A 21,445-nucleotide genomic window follows, 5' to 3' on the forward strand; every position below is an offset into this window, starting at 1 on the left:
ACATGCCATGTGTATATGTGGAATTACACCCCGAAATACATTCTGCTGTTTCTGAGTACAGTGATACCACATGTGACACTTTTTGGCAGTCTAGCCGCGTATAGGACCCCGAAATCCAATCACTGCCTTCAGGATTTCTAAGGGCGTAAAGTTTTGATTTCACTCCTCACTGCCTATCACAGTTTCGGAGGCCATAAAATGCCAAGATAGCACAAAACCCCCCAAATGACCCCATTTTGGAAAGTAGACACCCCAAGCTATTTGCTGAGAGGCATGTTGAGTATTTTGCAGATCTCGCTTTTTGTCAAAGTTTTGAAAATTGAAAAAATAAAAGAAAAAACTTTTCCTTTCTTCATTTTCAAAAACAAATGAGAGCTGCAAAATACTCACCATGCCTCTTAGCAAATACCTTGGGGTGTCTACTTTCCAAAATGTGCTCATTTGGGGTTTTTTTTTGCTATCTTGACATTTCAGGGCCTCCGAAACTGTGATAGGTAGTGAGGAAGTGAAATCACCATTTTACGCCCTTAGAAATCCTGAAGGCGGTGATTAGTTTTCAGGGTCCTGTACGCGGCTAGGCTCCCAAAAAGTCTCACACATGTGGTATCCTCGTACTCAGGAGAAGCAGCAGAATGTATTTTTGGGTGTAATTCCACATATATCCATGCAATGTGTGAGCATTATATCGTTTAGTGACAACTTTCTGTAAAAAGAAAAAAAAATTGTAATTTTACCGAAACTTGTGGCAAAAAATTAAAGATTCCATGGACTCAACATGCCTATCAGCAAATAGCTTGGGGTGTCTACTTTCCAAAAAGGGGTCATTTGGGGGGTTTTGAACTGTCCTGGTATTTTATGCACAACATTAGACAACATTAGAAGCTTATGCCACACATCACCCACTCTTCTAACCACTTGAAGACAAAGCCCTTTCTGACACTTTGTTTACATGAAAACATTTTTTTTTTTTTTGCTAGAAAATTACTTTGAACCCCAAACATTATATATTTTTTTAAAGCAAAGGCCCTACAGATTAAAATGGTGGGTGATTTTTCAAACGCAATTTTTTTGTAAATTTTTTTTTTTTTAATTCTAATGCACTAAAACACACTATATTGCCCAAATGTTTGGTAAAATATAAAAGATGATCTTATGCTGAGTACATAGATACCAAACACGACATGATTTAAAATTGCGCACAACCGTGCAGCCGCGACAAACTACATACATTTTTAAAAGGCTTTAAAAGTCTCTACAGGTTATCACTTTAGATTTACAGAGGAGGTCTACTGCTAAAATTACTGCCCTCGATATGACGTTCATGGTGATACCTCACATGCATGGTGCAATTGCTGTTTACATAGGACACGAGACCGACGCTTGCATTCGCACTTGAACGCCAGCACGGGGGGGGGGGGGAATAGGGGTGCTTTTTTTGTATTAGTATTTATTTTGCTTTTTTATTTTATTTTTACACTGTTCTGTTCATTTTTTTTTATCATTTTTATTGTTATCACAGGGGATGTAAATATTCCCTATGATAGCAATAGGTAGTGACAGGTACTCTTTTTTGAAAAAATTGGGGTCTATTAGACTCTAGAGCTCTCCTCTGCCCTCAAAGCACCTGACCACACCAAGATCGGTGTGATAAGATGCTTTACAAATTTTTCAATGGCGCTGTTTAAATCCGGTGAAACCGAAGTCATGAAATGCTTGTAGCTTCCAGTTTCTTAGGCCATAGAGATGATTGGAGCCATTCTGGTCTTCGGTCAACTCTATGGTCAGCTTGCGGAACCACCATCTACATTCTCAGGTTCCCCGGGGGGACAGGGGAGCCCGAGAAAACCACGGAAGACAGTCTAGCGGCTAATTAGCCACTAGGATTGCTTTTACATAAAAGCTGACCACTGGCTGAAAATAACAATACCAAGATGATACCTAAACTTGCAGGCATCATTCTGGTATGACCACTCAAAGTCCAGCAACATACCAGTACGTTGCTGGTCCTTGTTGGGCATATATTCTAATGTTCTTTTTTTTCAAGCAGCCTGTGGGCTGAATGAAAAAAGATTGATCGTTGGGTATGCCCACCATTAGAATACCGGCCTGCATCCACCCACTTCTAATGATGGGCATACATGCACCGTTTTTTTTTTTTTAACTGTGGTGGTGAAATCACCTCCTACAGCGCTGGAGTCGCTGATTTACGTTTCATGAGAGCAAACCCTGTTGCTGTCAAAATAAATAAATCTGTCCTGCAGCTGAATGGCGTACCTGAAAAGCAAACAATGGTAACAATAAAACATTAACTCAATAAAACAACAACAATCTGTGCCTTAAAAAAAGAGTAAAAAATATATGCCAAAGCATGGGGGCAATCCGCCCTTAATGTTAATGGCGTACCTGCAAAGCAAATAATGATTTACAATAAAACAAAGTAACATTACAGTATAACAGTAAGACATACCATACCTGCAATGCAAATACAATAAAACACAGTAAAAATAAAACATTACAGTTAAGCATAAAATACAGTAACAATAGAGAAAGAACAATAGATAGAGAAGAAAAATAAAACGACAACTATTTATGGCTTTATTTTTTATTTTTTGTGTTTTTTTTCCTTTTCTTTTTTTTTAACTTTTTATTTTAACTGTAAACATTGCAGATTAGGGTCTCTCAAAATGTGATGGCCATTTCATCTTTCGAGACCCTGTGTTAGTGTGCCGTAGGACTGTGCAGTACTCTACCCTACGCTAATACTCCACTAGTGTGTGGTAGCGACAGAAACATTCACCAATGCAGAGACCAGGTTGGCCAGGACAGGAGGGACAATAATAGCGTGTGTCATGCCTATATCCGCATTTTCTGCAGACGCGACATCTTCTTTGGGGTGATCTTTGGCCTGAGGTACCACGGAGGTTTTCTGGAAAGTGCCTCTCTCACAGCTGGCTCACTGCATTTGCATTGGGAAGTTGGGCCAAAGCACCATCTGGAAACAGAAGGGCCGTGATGGTCTCTTCCTGGAATTTTAGGAAGGATCCAGTTCGTCCTGACACTTTGTATAGCACATAAGCGTTCAGCAGAGCCAATTGGAATAAATATACAGACACTTTTTTTATACCGACGTCTGGACTTACGGCAATTAAGTAGGGCGCCATCATCTGGTTGTTGAAGTCCACCCCTCCCATGTTAAGGGAGGGTTGGACACAGAGGGGCTTCACAACAACACCAGTCGCCGTTGGAATTTTGACTACCGTAACTGCGTGAAGGGAGGACAGAACGAAAACATTCCTTGTATCGCTCCACTTCACTGCAAACAAATTACTACACTTCAAGCAGGCTCTCTCCTCTGTCTAAGTTTGGAATCTATAAGCCGTTGGGGAAAGCCCCAGCGATTAGATCACACGGTGCCACATGCGCCAATTTGATGATCAAACAAGTGACTAAAAAGTGGCAAGCTTGTGTAATAATTGTCCATGTACAAGTGGTACCCTGTTCGGAATAAGGGTGACACCAAGGCACGCTTTTTTGGGGAGATACTGTTTGAAAGACAAGCGGCCAGAAAATGTAATCAGGGATTTATCAATGCAGTAAACTTTATCAGGAATAAACAAGGCTGCAAACTGTTGGTTGAATTGGTTTATGAAGGCCCGAATTTTGTGAAGCCTATCGTATTCAGGGTCACCCGAGGATGACAGAGTTCATTGTAATTGAAATGCATGAACCACAAGATCTGCTCTTATCGTGTGCTGGTCATGGAAGCAGAGAACACGGGCATATGGTGAATTGGGTCAGTGGACCAATATGACCGCAACGCACTCTTTTTAGTAATGCCCATGAGGAGGAATAGGCCCAGAAAGATCTTAAATTTGCAAACCGTAACAGGTTTCTATTCTCTGGCAAGGGTCAATTGGGGATTAGTGGCGATGAATTGACCAGCATACAAATTGATTTGGTCCACAATAGATCTATGGAGATCTTCTGCGAAAAACAGCGAATAAAAATCAAGTGACGTAAAATCAACCAGTTTCCACCTGAATTCCAGGTTGGCCAGTGAATGGGGGAAGTACAGGTGCTGCAGAAGTGGTGGGTTCTCAATCAGGATTGGCATATGTAGCGGGAAGGGCACTATGGGCTCTACAGGCCTGTGCTCAAACTCTTGGTGGCTGCGGGACACTACTTGTGCTAGCCACCGCACCAGCTTGAGCTGCACTTATGGGACTCACCACGTCACCAAGTGTTACTGCAGTGCTGGTTTGTCTACCACCAGGATGTACTAGGCCGCTGGTGATTGCCAGTTCACCAGAAGGATGAGAGGCACTAGTACTGGCTCTCTGCTTAATATGAGAGCCCTGCGGTTCTTGCACCTCAACAACAGAAGAACGGGGTCGGGTACACCTGACCTTAGCAGGGACCACTACCCTGTCATCTGAGCTATCTGTCAGGGTGCCGCTGTTCTCTACCGGTTCGTATACTGAGCCTGAATCTGACAGTGAGGCGGCTTTCCCATCGCTCTCATCTGTCATGCTCAGCAACGTGTAGGCCTCTGTCTGGACATTTTTGCCTCTAAATCTCTAGGTACAACTAGTGCGACTCACAGACAAAAGAGCAACTGGTTGTCAGTGACTGCTTCAATCGCTACCATAAAATTTAACTGTTAGCATTCGTAGGGATCAGGCCTGACTCAGCGAACGCTGTAGTTATGTGTGTTGTGTTTTGTAAGTGACAGTGATCGATTGATACTGCACTTGGGTGGGCTGGGCGGAGGGGCTAAACGCAGGTGCTAGCAGGTGTCTGGGCTGATCCCGCTAACGCTGTGTTTTTGGGAACACTAAACTACTGGGGACGCTAATATAGTTCTGATACATTCAAAAGATATTGACTCATTCAGACACTATACTAGTAAGAGAGATGTATGGTGTGCGTGTGGGTGTTAGCGCTACTGTCACTAGTCTGACGCTGCCTGGGATTGACGCTGACCCTAACCAATGCTAATACCTGTACTGGTGGGCGATCAGGGGGTTAAACCTTTATTCATTAATATATGGCGAGTACCCTGACACTATAAAAACCTGATGGTGACAGTAACTAGCTAACTGGCTAACTAGCGTCACCTGTGACACTAAATACAGTGATCAGAAAAGAGATATGTACACTATATTAGTGACACTGGTGACAGGGGGTGAAAGGGTTAACGGGGGTGATCAGAGGGTTAAACTTTTATTAGGGGGTTAATGGGGGTTACCCTAAAGCTACCTGGGCCTACTACTAACTGCCCTAACTCTGATTAGTTTCACAAGTGACACCAGTACAGTGATCAGTGAAAAATCTGAAAACTGAACTTAGTAACAGGGAGTGAAGGTGTTAACTGAGGGGGGGGGCGATCGGAGTGTGATCAGGGGTGAAAAGTGTGCCTATGTAGACTGTGTCATTGTAGTGTTGGTGCAACTCACGTTGAGATGTCCTCTCTCCTCTCTGGAACCAAAAAGGGTTCCACGAGGGGAGATGACATCACTTCCTTTGCCTGTGTTTACAGTTCACAGGCAGAGGAAGCATTTTATTCGCCAGAACCGATCACCAGATCCAGGCCAGAAATCATTGGCCTGGGACTGGAGACTGATCGGTTCTGATCCGACTCCGATCGCCACGGGTACGCGCCCGACATACCATGACGGCGATTCGCCCAGGAGAGCCAACCTGCCACAGTATAACTATGGCGGCTGGTCTTTAACTGGTTAAGGGATACACCTCATCATATGTATGCCAATGATATGCTCTTATTCATTACCCAACCTATCACCTCGTTACCGAATTTGTTTAAAAAACTACAACATTTCTCCTCCATTTCAGGTTTATCGGTCAATATCTCAAAATCCATTGGCATGCCCATAAACATTCCTACAACACATTTAGCGCCTTAAAAAATTTGTTTACATTTACATGGTCATTAGCTTCTATTTCCTACTTAGGGATTTACCTTAGTCCATATGTTAAAAACAAACTTAATAACAAAAAAAATGTGTATAAAAAATGAGTCCCTCTGTGAATCAACTAGTTGATTCACAGAGGGACTATTTTTATACACATATTTTTTTGTTATTAAGGTTGTTTTTAACATAACCACCATTTTTAACTCACTTAATAGAGTTTTTTTTTGCACCAATATAATTTTTTTTATTTCATTTCAGGACTGTTTTTTAGACTTTGTTTCACTGGTTTGTTTCAAGTTTTAGTCACTTTGTATCAATTGTTCACACACATTTGGTATTTGTAAATAAGTCTATGAACTTATACACTTAGAAAAGTGCCCTGTCATACACTTAATAAGTGTATGACAGGGCACTTCTCACTTAATACCACATTTACCACATCCCACCAATCCAGGGTTTTTTTCAGTGCTGCAGTCTTTCACTATGTTGGCCAAGCACACCCTTTTTTAATTGTACAAAGTAAACCTGCCAGCTTCCATTGATGGCCTCTTTCACAAAATTTTACCTTTTTTTCCCCTTTTCCATTAAGTACGTGATGGTAATTGTAGAATGTGAGGTCGTATCTGTAAAATAATAAATATTAGGGAGTGATAATTTGATAAATATATATACACAGAAACAGGATATACACATCAGATACACAAATATGGCAATAATATAGAAATCACATTGGAATATGGCTAATGGAAACTAAAATTCTGAGATGACAAGGTCGATATTTTATACTGGGATTAAAATATAACTGACAAAATTGATGATGGCTATATGTTGCAAATCTATGGATGCAGTAATGTCAAAATATTGTGCAGAAGACTGAGTACTTGCTTGTAACCTCAGTCCTAGATAAGCAGGCCCTTTGCGGGCAAATATTTGTACTGTTCCTACCAAACCTCATGTCTAATTTTTCTAGATGTGTAGGTGGTTCTCCCATATGTAAGAAGATTTTTCAGCATCTTGGACTTGATAACTTGGGACATTGTTCTTGGCACATTATAATATATGTTTTTGTTTTAGAATATACACATCTTATATAGTTGCATGGCATTTAGGAAAGGTTTTTTGCTAACTTTGAACCATCATAAATGTAAATAGTTATTTTTTTTCTTCTAACTTTCATGTGCATAATGACAGCTAAAATTGGATTGGTTGCTGTAGCAAAACAAATTATTTGTAACTTATTTGTACAGTGAGGGAAAAAAGTATTTGATCCCCTGCTGATTTTGTACGTTTGCCCACTGATAAAGAAATGATCAGTCTGTAGTTATAATGGTAGGCTTATTTTAACAGCGAGAGACAGAATAACAACAAAAATATCCAGAAAAACGCATTTCAAAAAAGTTATAAATTGATTTGCATTTTAATGAGTGAAATAAGTATTTGATCCCCTAGTAAGCAGCAAGATTTCTGTCTCCTAGGTGCCTTCTATACAGGTAACGAGCTGAGATTAAGAGCACTCTCTTAAATCTCAGCTTGTTACCTGTATAAAAGACACCTGTCCACAGAAGCAATCAATCAGATTCCAATCTCTCCACCATGACCAAGACCAAAGAGCTGTCCAAGGATGTCAGGGACAAGATTGTAGACCTACACAAGGCTGGAATGGGCTACAAGACCATCGCCAAGCAGCTTGGTGAGAGGGTGACAACAGTTGGTGCGATTATTCGCAAATGGAAGAAACACAAAATAACTGTCAATCTCCCTCGGTCTGAGGCTCCATGCAAGATCTTACCTCGTGGAGTTTCAATGATCATGGGAACGGTGAGGAATCAGCCCAGAACTACATGGGAAAATCTCGTCAATGATCTCAAGGCAGCTGGGACCATAGTCACCAAGAAAACAATTGGTAACACACTACACCATGAAGGACTGAAATCCTGCAGTGCCCGCAAGGTCCCCCTGCCCAAGAAAGCACGTGTACAGGCCCGTCTGAAGTTTGCTAATGAACATCTGAATGATTCAGAGGAGAACTGGCTGAAAGTGTTGTGGTCAGATGAGACCAAAATCGGGCTCTTTGTCATCAACTCAACTCACCGTGTTTGGAGGAGGAGGAATGCTGCCTATGACCCCAAGAAAACCATCCCCACCATCAAACATGGAGGTGGAAACATGTTTTGGGGGGTGTTTTTCTTCTAAGGGGACAGGACAACTTCAATGCATTAAAGGGACGATGGATGGGGCCATGTACCATCAAATCTTGGGTGAGAACCTCCATCCCTCAGCCGGGGCATTGAAAATGGGTCATGGATCGGTATTCCAGCATTAAAATGACCCAAAACACACAGCCAAGGCAACAAAGGAGTGGCTCAAGAAGAAGCACATTAAGGTCCTGGAGTGGCCTACCCAGTCTCCAGACCTTAATTCCAGAGAAAATATGTGGAGGGAGCTCTGAAGCTTTGAGTTACCAAATGTCAGCCTCGAAACCTTAAAGACTTGGAGAGGATCTGCAAAGTGGAGTGGGACAAAATCCTCCTGAGATGTGTGCAAACCTGGTGGCCAACTACAAAAAACGTCTGACCTCTGTGATTGCCAACAAGGTCTTTGCCACCAAGTTCTAAGTCATGTTTTACGAAGGGGTCAAATACTTAGTTCACTCAATAAAATGAAAATCAATTTATAACTTTTTTGAAATGTGTTTTTCTGGATTTGTTGTTATTCTCTCACTGTTAAAATAAACCTACCATTAAAATTATTATAGACTGATCATTTGTTTGTCAGTGGGAAAACGTACAAAATCAGCAGGGGATCAAGTACTTTTTTTCCCTCACTGTACATGCAACACAATGGCTAAAATTACATTGGTTCCTGTAGCCTTTATTTTCAGATATTTAATTTTCTTCAAGTCTATAAAATTACCTGAATGACTCATTGTAACCGGATCTATATTCTTCCTCCAAACTTTCATTTATTAGTGCAAAAGATTTATCCACATTTATCTACATTACAAATCCAAAAGTGTTCATCATACATTATATGCAGATAACCAATTTTTCAATTTTTAAAATATGCACCAAAAATCATCTGGGACACTTCTCACCTGTTGCCTCCGGCAAACTGCTAACTCTTCATCCTTTCTTATATTTTGAATGTAAGACTGTTTAAGTTCATCCTTTTTTGCCACCGCCTCCTTTTCTAATAAAGCTTTTTCTGTTGCTAGGTTATTTTTTTCTGCAGTGACAATGGTCTTGTCTTGTTTGCACTTCTCCAAATCCTCATTAATTTGTGCATTGATCACCTTCACCTGGGTGTTTTCAGTGAGAATAACATTAAGATCTTGCCTTAACTTGCCCAAGGTAAAATCGATCCTGTTGCTAACCATGTCAGAAATTGGTCTACACCTCACAGTTGAATCATAGGAGCTTCCAGATTGTATAGCTGCTTCAACCATATTTGTTAAGCTCTGTACCTCCAGCTTGAACTTTTCATCAATTTTAATACACGATTCATGAAGCATGTTTAGCTTAGTCCCCAGGTCTTTCTTATCCCTTTGAAGCTGTATCATTTCAGAACTGACTTTATGGTCTTTGGTGACATAGTTAGTTATTGTCTTTGTGCAGTTTTCTTTATACTGACTTAGTGTGAAGTGACACTGCATCTTCTCATTCTCTGCCCTAAGTTTGTTATCTGTTTCAGAACAAAAAAAAAAAATTAACAGTCAGGTGAGATTATACTGGTAAAATGTATTTATGAATTCTACTTGATACTAGTGAGAATGGTTAGGCTGTTTTTTTTGTTTCTGTTTTTTTTAAGATATAGGTGTACATATTGCTAAAACTTAAAAATAAAGGAATTCTCACTTTAAATAATTGTTATTAGAAAGATTTTTGCATAGTTACAGAGAGTCACACATTGGTCACATTTTTTGGTAATACATTTACATAAAATGTGAATGTTTGTGAAATACTGTATTTACATACTCATCTTTACACATAACAAGTTCACGCTAGCGATAGCTGGTCTAAAGAAACGGCATGATCTGCTATGCTCTCTGTGCAGTTAAAGAGATAGGGAAGGAAGAGGGGGAAAAAGAGAAGAGAAAAGAAAAGAAAGGGGGAAGAAGTGAAAGACACTAAAGCATGAGTCAAAAGAAGGGGACCTCACAAGGGGCATGGGAAGGAAAACAAAGAACTAGGGAGAGAAGCAAAGGTTCTGGAATCCACAATGTGCATCCCCCTACAATTATGTCTACAGGAAAAAAGCCCCTGATGACACCTTTTTGTGACAAAGCCTCTAGACATTGACATCATGATGCCTGCTGCAAAACAGTGTTCCATGATTCTATATGGGGATGATACCATATTTCTACACATACTGACCTCTAGTCTCAGTCAGTATGCACATAGATATTATGGTGGATGTGCTTTCTTCTTACAGCAACAGAAGTTTGATTGACATGGAGGAGTATTTTTTCGGTGGGGTAATATCATCATATATCTGTAACGTCTACCCCAATGCAGGTGGTCAGACACTATAGCTGACTACTGTGTGCTTCACCTATAGCAGCCCCCTTTTCCTTAAGGCAAGCAGGCCTACCGGTACTTGGTTACCCCCAGGACTTATACACAATGCTATAGTACCTGGCCACCACACCAGGGCAGATGCGAACTGAGCAAAGCAAAGAGATACTTGCAGTTAGCAGACAGATAGCGTGGTTCTATGACAGTCCAGGTAAAAAGGCAGGCTGAGTTCAAGGAATAGTCTAATAATCCGGTCCAAAGTCATACACAGGGAAATCCAAACTAGCAAAGAAGGGGAAAACAGACAGGGAGCTTGATCAGGAACAAAACAGGTATCACTCACTATCACAAACAAGGGACTGAGTGTTTGGCTTGATTATTGCAGGTGACTGAGGACATCAATCACCTTGCAGGTGGACACAGACAAGGAGAGTGCAAAAGCCAAAACCTGGTGCTGGAATGAGGAGCAGGAGCACTTAAGTGATCCTGACTTTATTATATGCACAGTTCCTTCACAAAACAGTGGTGGAATATTTGTTACTGAGAATTGCATTGGAGGACTTTCACTTACAGCGCTGCAACGTTTTATATATGTCTATAGGGAGGCATAACCATCCAAAAGGATGGGTATGGGGAGCTAAAGGGGTTCTTACCATCTTGTTTCAACCCCTCTATGCTGTAACACAGATGTTCTGCCTTCTTATAACCAACAACTGCATGTATGTTCCCTGTTATTTATAAGGCTTAGGAAACTAAAATCTGTCACATCATATATGTGTTTAAGTTTGATTATACTGTATATAAATAGATAATCCATTAAGCCAGATTTAATCTAGATATATGATTGCTGGGAACATTTTGAAGAAGCTAAGAACACTTGGAAAGCATATATTCAGACTAGAATATAACCTTTGGAAAGAATATTAACACTTAAATACTAAAAGTACTTGAACAGTGTGGCCAGGCTCCTTCCAAGTGGAGTGTCTTAGCACTCTGTTATCTTCTTCAGCATTGGTGTGCACAGCCTATTGTATTAAGGTGTGCACCCCAGAGCATGAACACACATGTGTGTATATCAGCAGAGCAGTGGATGGTGTCAGTAGAGCAGAGATTGGCAGGGCAGTGGACGGTGTCGGTAGTTTTTTATTTTTATTATTTTTTACAATTTCATTTTTTTATTGCTTTTTTACAATTTTTTTAGGAGCTCCGTTGGGGGTCTTTGGTGAAATATCAAGGGTCTAAACAGACCCCCAATGTCTCACTTTTGAGACAGAGAAAGGAACTGAGGACAGAGATTCCCCAGTCAATTTTTCTGCAGCCTCAGCTGCACTGGACAGTGAACAAATAGGATGTGCTCTGTGCTGAGTGTCTTCCTGTTCATTCACAAACTGAAGCATAGTAAACACTGTTTACTATGCTTCAGTTAAGAATGAACACAGGGGTGATCAGTACAGATCACTCACTGTGTTCATTCAGAAAAGGAAGGGGCCAGCAAATGAAATGAGAGAAACATCTCACAGCAGCCAGCGTGAGTGGGGAGATGGGAAGCTAGAAGCACCAGAGGGCACCAGAAAACAGGGGGAATCAGCACCACAGGGGATGATTAGGGTGTGCCTAGGCACATCCGGCACACCCTGTACGCACACCTATGTTCTTCAGAGCACCCGAGATTAGAAAACTGACAAGTTTCTGATGGGAATGGATCAGAGTGAGCTGAACTGGTTTAAACAAGGAATTCAATGCTTCTGCGAAATTTGAGAAGGAATCGCTCTACAATACATGCAATTACAGATACAATAGAGTACTATTTACCACAATCCAGACTCCCAAAGCTGATGGTCCAGTTATCTTCTCTGCAGAACTGGAGTGTTTGTGGGTACTCATACATTATTGCATACAATGGACAAAAGGAGTAGTTGTCAACATTTGGAAATAACTAGGAGAGACACTTTGATGATTTGGTGTGCCACCTGCTAGACACGTGAAAAGTGGAAAAGTGGGTATGGCCAACAACATGAGTGTGACTTCATGGCATATGGCTGATATTTAAAATTAATAAAATAATAGTGAAGCGCTTTAAACTAAACTCTAAAGTGACAAGTGCAATAATTATACAAAAAAAAATAAATATATATATATATACAGTATCTCACAAAAGTGAGTACACCCCTCACATTTTTGTAAATATTTTATTATATCTTTTCATGTGACAACACTGAAGAAATTACACTTTTCTACAATGTAAAGTAGTGAGTGTACAGCTTGTATAACTGTATAAATTCGCTGTCCCCTCAAAATAACTCAACACACAGCCATTAATGTCTAAACTGCTGTCAACAAAAGTGAGTACACCCCTAAGTGAAAATGTCCAAATTGGGCCCAGTTAGCCATTTTCCCTCCCCGGTGTTATGTGACTCCTTAGTGTTACAAGGTCTCAGGTGTGAATGGGGAGCAGGTGTGTTAAATTTGGCGTTATCGCTCTCACTCTCTCATATTGGTTACTAGAAGTTCAACATGGGACTTCATGGCAAAGAACTCTGAGAATCTGAAAAAAAGAGTTGTTCTTCTACATAAAGATGGCCTAGGCTATAAGAAGAATGCCAAGACCCTGAAACTGAGCTGCAGCATGGTGGCCAAGACCATACAGCGGTTTAAACAGACAGGTTTCACTCAGAACAGGCCTCGCTATGGTCGACCAAGGAAGTTGAGTGCATGTGCTCAGCGTCATATCCAGAGGTTGTCTTTGGGAAATAGACGTATGAGTGCTGCCAGCATTGCTGCAGAGGTTAAAGGGGTGGGGAGTCAGCCTGTCAGCGCTCAGACCATACGCCGCACACTGCATCAAATTGTCTGCATGGCTGTCATCCCAGAAGGAAGCCTCTTCTAAAGATGATGCGCAAGAAATCCCGCAAACAGTTTGCTGAAGACAAGCAGACTAAGGACATGGATTACTGGAACCATGTCCAGTGGTCTGATGAGACCAAGATAAACTTATTTGGTTCAGATGGTGTCAAGCGTGTGTGGCAGCAACCAGGTGAGGAGTACAAAGACAAGTGTGCCTTGCCTACAGTCAAACATGGTGGTGGGAGTGTCATGGTCTGGGACTGCATGAGTGCTGCCGGCACTTGGGAGCTACAGTTCATTGCGGGAACCATAAATACCAACATGTACTGTGACATACTGAAGCAGAGCATGATCCCCTCCCTTCGTTGACTGGGCCGCAGGGCAGTATTCCAACATGATAAGGACCCCAAACACACCTCCAAGACGACCACTGCCTTGCTAAAGAAGCTGAGGGTAAAGGCGATGGACTGGCCAAGCATGTCTCCAGACCTAATCCCTATTGAGCATCTGTGGGTCATCCTCAAACAAAAGGTGAATGAGCGCAAGATCTCTAACATCCACCAGCTCCGTGATGTAGTCATGGAGGAGTGGAAGAGGACTCCAATGGCAACGTGTGAAGCTCTGGTGAACTCCATACCCAGGAGTGTTAAGGCAGTGCTGGAAAATAATGGTGGCCACACAAAATATTGACACTTTGGGCCTTTTTGGACATTTTCATTTAGGGGTGTACTCACTTTTGTTGCCAGTGGTTTAGAAATTAATGGCTGTGTGTTGAGTTATTTTGAGGGGACAGCAACTTTACACTGTTATGCCGCGTACACACGGCCGGACTTGCCAATGGGCTAAACTCCGTCGGCATTTCCGATGGAAAGATTTAGAACATGTTCTATATCTGAGTCTGCGATGGGGCATACACACAGTCAGAATGTCCGAACGAAATCTCCCATTGAACTTTTTGTGTACGCGGCATTATACAAGCTGTACACTACTTTACAAAGTAGCAAAGTGTCATTTCTTAAGTGTTGTCACATGAAAAGATATAATAAAATATTTACAAAAATGTGAGGGGTGTACTCACTTTTGTGAGAAACTGTATATATGTATATGTATATATATATATATATATATATATATATATATATATATATATATATATATATATATATATATATATATACACATACACATACACATACATACACATACACACACAAACAAAATAGTTCATATGTGAATCATACAAACAATGTATAGAAAGTGCCACAGAAAATCAATGATACAAAAACGGTGTAAAAAAGTGCAAAAAAACAAATAGTCCCATATAGAATACAATATCTGTGCAATCAAAGGAAAACAGAAAAAAAAAAAAAAAAACTTCCTCTGATCCATATCTTCCTCTGATCCATATCTTCCTCTGATCCATATCTTCAGAAGTACGAAACAACACCGCAGTGCCCTTCACCACCCATTGTGGGTATTCACTCACCTGATACTGTGAGCCCGATAATATGTAAAGTCATATGCGCTTTGTAAGTAATGACTCAAATCCCTCTTCATTCCATGAAGCTGACCATCAGATCGCAAGTATGTTCTCAATAGCCGATAAACCAAGGAAGGAACCACAGACATATAATAGTGCAGAACGCTTAATTAATAAATATTGTTAAAAATAAGTATTGTACTTGCATGTAATCCATAAAATCAGGCACGGTATAAACATAGGCAAAATATTGTTCTCTAGGATTTCATCCAAGCCCCACCCAGCATTATGTCAATGCCCATCTGATTTGTAGTGCCCAATTGGCTTTCTCAAAGTCATCCTTTGAGAAAGCCAATCGGGCGCTACAAATCAGATGGGCATTGACATCATCATCACACTGGGCAGAGTTTGGACGCCATCTCAGAGAACAGTGTTTTGCCTATGTTTATATCATGCCTGATTTTATGGATTGCATGTACGTGCATTACTTGTTTTTAATAATAAACATGCATTAAGCGGTCTGCACTATTAGATGTCTGTGCTTCCTTGCTTGGTTTATCAGCTATTGAGAACATACTTGAGATCTGATGGTCAGCTTCATGGAATGAAGAGGGATTTGAGTCATTACTTACAAAGCGCATATGACTTTACATATTAGTGGGCTCCACAGTATCAGGTGAGTGAATACCCACAAGGGGTGGTGAAGGGCACTGCGGTGGTGTTTCGTACCTCTGAAGATATTGTGGATCAGAGGAAGTTCTTTGTTTTTTTTTTTAATCTTTTTTCATCTGATTGCACAAATATTGTATGGTCTATGGGACTATTCAGACTATGAATGTTTTTTTGCACAGGTTTTATCATTGATCTTCTGTGGCACTTTGTATACATTGTTTATAGGCTTCACATGTACATGAAGTATTTTGCTATATATTTATTTAAATATTTATTTATTTATTGTTTTGCATAATTATTGCACTTGTCACCTTAGAGTGTTTAGTTGAAATCACTATTTTTTTATTAGTTTTGGATTCTGCATTTAGTGTAGTGATAGCACTGTTAGGTGGTAGCTGCTTTCTATAATATATTATATATTTTTTATTATTTCTGTGATAAGTTTGGGGTAGCATATAGTACCGCGGGGATATATATTTACTCATATGGCTTTTATTGTTGCACCTTTTCCCCTTTGATTTGCTATGTTTAAGACAAAATGGGGCCTGGAGGTACACTGAAGAGAAGGCACAACATAAGTCTGATTGTTGATGTCTGTAGGAATAAAAATAAATCCCATCATGGTGTCAGTGGTGAGTGAAATAAACCACATCGTTGGTGTCAGTAGAATGAAATGAATGCCGATTCCTGGTATTGGTGGGATAAAATAAGTGCCAATCCTAAACCACTTGCCTACCATGCACTTACACCCCCTTCCTGCCCAAGCCATTTTTCAGCTTTCATGGCTGTCGCACTTTGAATGACAATTGCACTACACTGTACCCAAACACATTTTTTATCATTTTCTTCACACACATAGAGCTTTCTTTTGGTGGTATTTAATCACTGCTGGCTTTTTTATTTTTTACAAAAAAAAAAAAAAAGACCAACAATTTTGAAAAAAAAAATGTTTTTTACTTTTTTCTGTCAGTAAATTTTGCAACGAAGTAATTTTTCGCCTTCACTGATGTGCGTGATGAGGCGGCACTGATGGGCTCTGATAGGCTGAACTGGTGGGCATTGATGAGGTGGCACTTATGAGCACTGATGAGGCGGCACTGATTAGGTGGCACTGATGAGGCACTAATATGCCGCACTTATGGGCACTGATAGGTGGCTCTGATATGCGGCACTGATGGGCACTGTTAGGTGGCACTGATGGGCACTAATAGGCGGCACTGGTGGGCACTGATAGGTGGCACTGGTGGGCACTGATAGGCGGCACGGATAGGTGGTACTGATGGGCACTGATGGGCATTTATGGGTGGCACTGATGGGTGACACTGATGGACATTACTGATGGGCATTGATGGGGCAGCACTGATAGGTGGCACTGACTGGCATCGCCAATGGGCACTGATTGGTGGCACTTGTGGGCAGTCGTGGGCACTGATTGCTGCCACTGATAGCTGGCATTGGTGGGCAATGGTGGACAGTGATTGGTGAAACTGTGTTGCACTATTGTAATCAGGGCACTGATGATCAGTGCCCTGATTACATTCCTACATGTCCCCCTGTGAGGAGATGCCGCTGATCTTCTCTCCTCTCCTCACACTCTGTCATTGTGAGGCGAGGAGAGCCGATTACCGGCACTTCCTTGTTTACATGTGACCGGCTGTGATTGGATACAGCCGATCACATGGTTAAAGAGCCGCGGATGCGGCTCTTTACAGAGATCGGGGTTACACCGTGTCCTGGCAACACAGTGTGGCCGCGATCGCCGCGCTCCGCGCCCCCGAGGGCGCACGATAGCGGCCGCTCTGGAACGCCATATGACGGCGTCCCAGAACGAGAGCCGCACCGCCCTGCCATCATTTGATGGTGGGCGGGCGGCAAGCAGTTAAAGGGTAACTTTACTTTTGTTGAGAAAAAAACATTTCCCTCTCGGTGATATGTGTACAAAGCAAGGATTTTAACAAATTTTACTGCAGAGTCCTACCTTTTGTTATTTTGAACAAATAACTGTTTGTGTCCATGTGCACAGTGAATCTGTATGGGAGTGGTTTTATAATTATCAATCAGTTGCTCTACATGCAGGGCTCTAATGGAGGAAATTTGCAAGGTCTGCATCCCTTTAGACATGATTTCCCTTTGGCAGTATCTCACCAAAATTTACATTTTTGTTGCAGGGGATGCCAAAAATCGGACTTATATTTTAGTGCAGACTTCTGGGAAAATCCGAAAGCCTATCACTCAAGCAGGAAATGACATTTCGGGGGGGGGGGGGGGGGAACACTCTGTACACCATCTGTTTACAGAATGCCTCCAAGTAGCTATATTGCATTGCATTTTACAGAAAATTACAGCACTGCAAATTGAAAAGGAAAGGTAATTTTTAATAACATCCAATTACAATATGTTGCAATTGTATACACTGTACATTTTTTTTTTTATTTCTTGATTTTTTTTCCCCATGAAAGTGACGTTACCCTTTAAAGCTGAACTCCAGAAATTATCTATTTTTCAAACTTACACTGGGCCAGCTTTGTTACATGTAATTATCCATTTGTCACATGGGGGGGCCACTGGAGTTACTGAAATTCACTGTAGTAGCCTGTGCTACATACAGTCAGCACTGTCCTGTTGTGGGTGCTGCTGGAGCAATCTACTGTCTGTACACTAAACACAGGGAGTTGATCACTGTATGTGACAATGAGTGTGGTGGATAAGACATTGTTGAATGATTAGGGTGAAAGGAAGTGACATCTGTAGAAGAAGAGCAGAAGAGTAGTGCAAGCAATATGAGTAAAAAAGAGAACAGGGTTTGAAGGGAGGGGCTAAAACTGGAGGGTGAGCAGCATTAGAACAAAGGTGCAGGGGATAGGTAGGTTGAATCACAGGGAGAGTTGGAGAGAATCCCCAAATGAGCAGTAATAGAGCGAAGGATGATGGCATTCAAAGGTGAAGTAGAGGAATTCCTAGAATGAGTGCAATTGAAATGGAGGAACGGGTAATTCAGAGTAGAAAAGTGAGGAAGCCCAGGACAAGCAGTGGTAGAGCAAATCCTGCAGAAAACAGACACTATGGAACGGTGTTCAAAACTTTGGAACTTTACCATAGGATCTGGGACATTTGGCAGCTATGTAGAGGTGGAATTGTACAGTATGTGATGACACTGGCAAGAGGGGTGGTGGTAAAACCAGTTGAGGACCAGTAAAAAAAAAAACAGCTTCCAGGGACCAGACATCACAACCAAAACTCCCCCTTCTTCTCTGTTTGTGGGTCTTTTTTAAATTGTAGTTTCTAGGATAGCTGGGAATTACTGTATTTATCGGCGTATAACACGCACCTTTTTCCCCTTATCAGGGGAAAATCAAGTGTGCGTGTTATACGCCTATCCACTGCGATCCCCCGCTGACTGAGCGGAGCGATCGCCGGCCGCTGATTTGAAAATAGCGCCACCGGCGCCGAAATACACAGAGCCGGTCCTCGGCTCTTCTCGGCCACTTTCGGCTCTGCTCGAGCGCCGCCCATATACAGATAGCCGAGTGTACTCAGCTAGGTTCGGTTAGCTCCGTTCACAGTCACGCCCATCCCGGGCGGGACTACGAGTGGAGCCGAAAGTGGCCGAAAGTGACCGAGAGCCGCCGAGAAGAGCCGAGGACCGGCTCTGTGTATCTCGGGGCCGGCGGCGCCATTTTCAAACTGCAGTGACACTGACAAGTCACTGCAGTTTAACTGCCGCCATGGGCAAGGCTGCAAATGGACACAGGAAAGCTGCAGATCGGCACTGACAAAGCTGCAAGGCTGCAAATGGGACACTGATAAGGCTGCAAATGACACCAAGGCTGCTGACTGCAGGGCTGCAAATGACTGCAAGGCTGCAAATGACACCAAGGCTGCAAATGACACCAAGGCTGCAAATGACACCAAGGCTGCAAATGACACTGGACAAGCATGCAGATGGGCGCTGTGCAAGGCTGCATTGATGGGCATTTAAATGTAAGTTTTTTTCCTTAAAACATTTTTTTCCTTATAATTCCCTCCTAAACTTGGGGTGCGTGTTATACGCCGATAAATACGGTATATGCTAAATGTTAAGATCAATGGAAGGGTCGCTTTCCCCCTCCCCCAAGTACTAGCCAATGGTTTGGGGGAGAATGCTTGAGCCTAATTCCATGAACAGTGGAGTGTCAGACTTGAAAGATTCTTGTTGATAGCTAAAATAAACCCAAAAAACATTTTGTAATATTTTGAGCTGATGAAACTCGTAAAATGTTAATTAGTCATAGAGAGCATTTATATTTAAAAATAGAACTCACAAATGCAGGTCATGTTCAGATTGTCCATGGCAGTTTGTAAATGGTTGCAGGTCGGTATTAGTGGCTAAAATAAAATTAAGAAGAAAAAAAGATATCAAAATTCATGTAGTCTATAGCTGAATTTTTTATGGTTATATTTATCAATCACCACAATGAATCTGGTCCATTAAAAACATAAAATGCCCACTTCTTTCAATTGTTTTTTATTAAGAATTAACATTTGACAAGGCACAAAAAGCATTAACATCATTCAAATATAGACAACAGTAGAGTAGCCATTCACATTATGTTTGAAATACTAAAGAACTTTTATAGCTAAAATATATAATGCCCCGTACACACGGTCGGACATTGATCGGACATTCCGACAACAAAATCCTAGGATTTTTTCTGACGGATGTTGGCTCAAACTTGTCTTGCATACACACGGTCACACAAAGTTGTCGGAAAATCCGATCATTCTGAACGTGGTGACGTAAAACACGTACGTCGGGACTATAAACGGGGCAGTAGCCAATAGCTTTCATCTCCTTATTTATTCTGAGCATGCGTGGCACTTTGTGCTTCAGATTTGTGTACACACGATCTTCTGACAACGGATTTTGTTGTCGGAAAATTTTATAGCCTGCTCTCAAACTTTGTGTGTCGTAAAATCCGATGGAAAATGTGTGATGGAGCCCACACACGGTGGGAATTTCCGACAACAAGGTCCTATCACACATTTTCCGTCGGAAAATCCGACCGTGTGTACGGGGCATTAGACTTGTCAGCAAGTAAGATTTATAAAATGCCCACATCAAACCATCCTATGTGACTGTCTAGGGTTCACATTGATTTGAAGATCAACAGTGAAATTTCTGACTGTGGCTGCTAATTTCTGGGTTTGGTTGACAAAATCTAAAGCTGGCAATAGATGGATCGAAATTGCCTGCTGAACTGGCCAAATTTCAATCCATGTATGTCCACATTGATGGAACGGAAGTCGATCTATCGACTGACTTCTGTTCAACCAGCCTATTGGAAAAAATCCACTGCAGGCTATATCCTTCAGCACCGATCTGTGTATTCTGACAGCGGGGAAGTTATTAATAGTAAAACAAAAGGCATCCAAACACCAGCAAACAGTAGGCACAAAGATATAAGTGAACAGTTAACCGAAGGACAAAATGCCTAACCATCTAACTATAATACAATATGTACAATATATACAAGATGACAAACACAGATCACAGGGAATACCAGTGATGCAGGGAATGGGAAAACCAGGACAGGGATCAGGAACAAGGGTAGCAGGATGCAGGGTGTAACATAAAAAAATAAATGATTAGGGGAATGAAGAAGTTGTTAAGGGGCCTAACTCTATAGTCTAGATGGGTGTCATCACAAAAAAATCATTACACAATCATTACACAAAACAGAAAACTTGGAAAAAAAATAACATCTGCTAGGGGAACCTCATCTAGAGATATTTTCCCTGTTTGCCCAACCTGGGCATGTTTAAAGTGTTTCTTTCACATATACTGAATGGGGCCAGTAGGGTCCTATCCATTCGTTGTTGCATTGTTTGCCTGTAGATATTGTCTTTGTGGGCTCTAACATTTGAAGTCGCATACCTTGATTTGTATGTCATTGCCTAACACCTAAGTTGTGAAATTTGACTTGCATTTGCTTTTTCTTCCCTTTTATATGCTGTTTTCTTTA

At 41.4% G+C, this 21,445-nt stretch overlaps 1 protein-coding gene across 1 annotated transcript in view; it reads right to left on the minus strand.

The window, feature by feature from the left end:
- The window catches only part of PLVAP (plasmalemma vesicle associated protein), a 72,282-nt gene that overhangs the window by 21,318 nt on the left and 29,519 nt on the right, over positions 1 to 21,445 (minus strand). Inside the window, exons 2-4 of the mRNA XM_073592254.1 lie at positions 19,745 to 19,808; positions 9,028 to 9,614; positions 6,499 to 6,556 (exon numbers count right to left, since the gene is read on the minus strand). Of these exons, the coding sequence (XP_073448355.1) occupies positions 6,518 to 6,556; positions 9,028 to 9,614; positions 19,745 to 19,808 (690 nt within the window). The 3' untranslated portion in view covers positions 6,499 to 6,517. The remainder of the gene's footprint in view (positions 1 to 6,498; positions 6,557 to 9,027; positions 9,615 to 19,744; positions 19,809 to 21,445) is intronic.

Source organism: Aquarana catesbeiana, linkage group LG01 (genome assembly GCF_042186555.1).
Source record: "Aquarana catesbeiana isolate 2022-GZ linkage group LG01, ASM4218655v1, whole genome shotgun sequence".
NCBI classification, from domain to species: domain Eukaryota; kingdom Metazoa; phylum Chordata; class Amphibia; order Anura; family Ranidae; genus Aquarana; species Aquarana catesbeiana.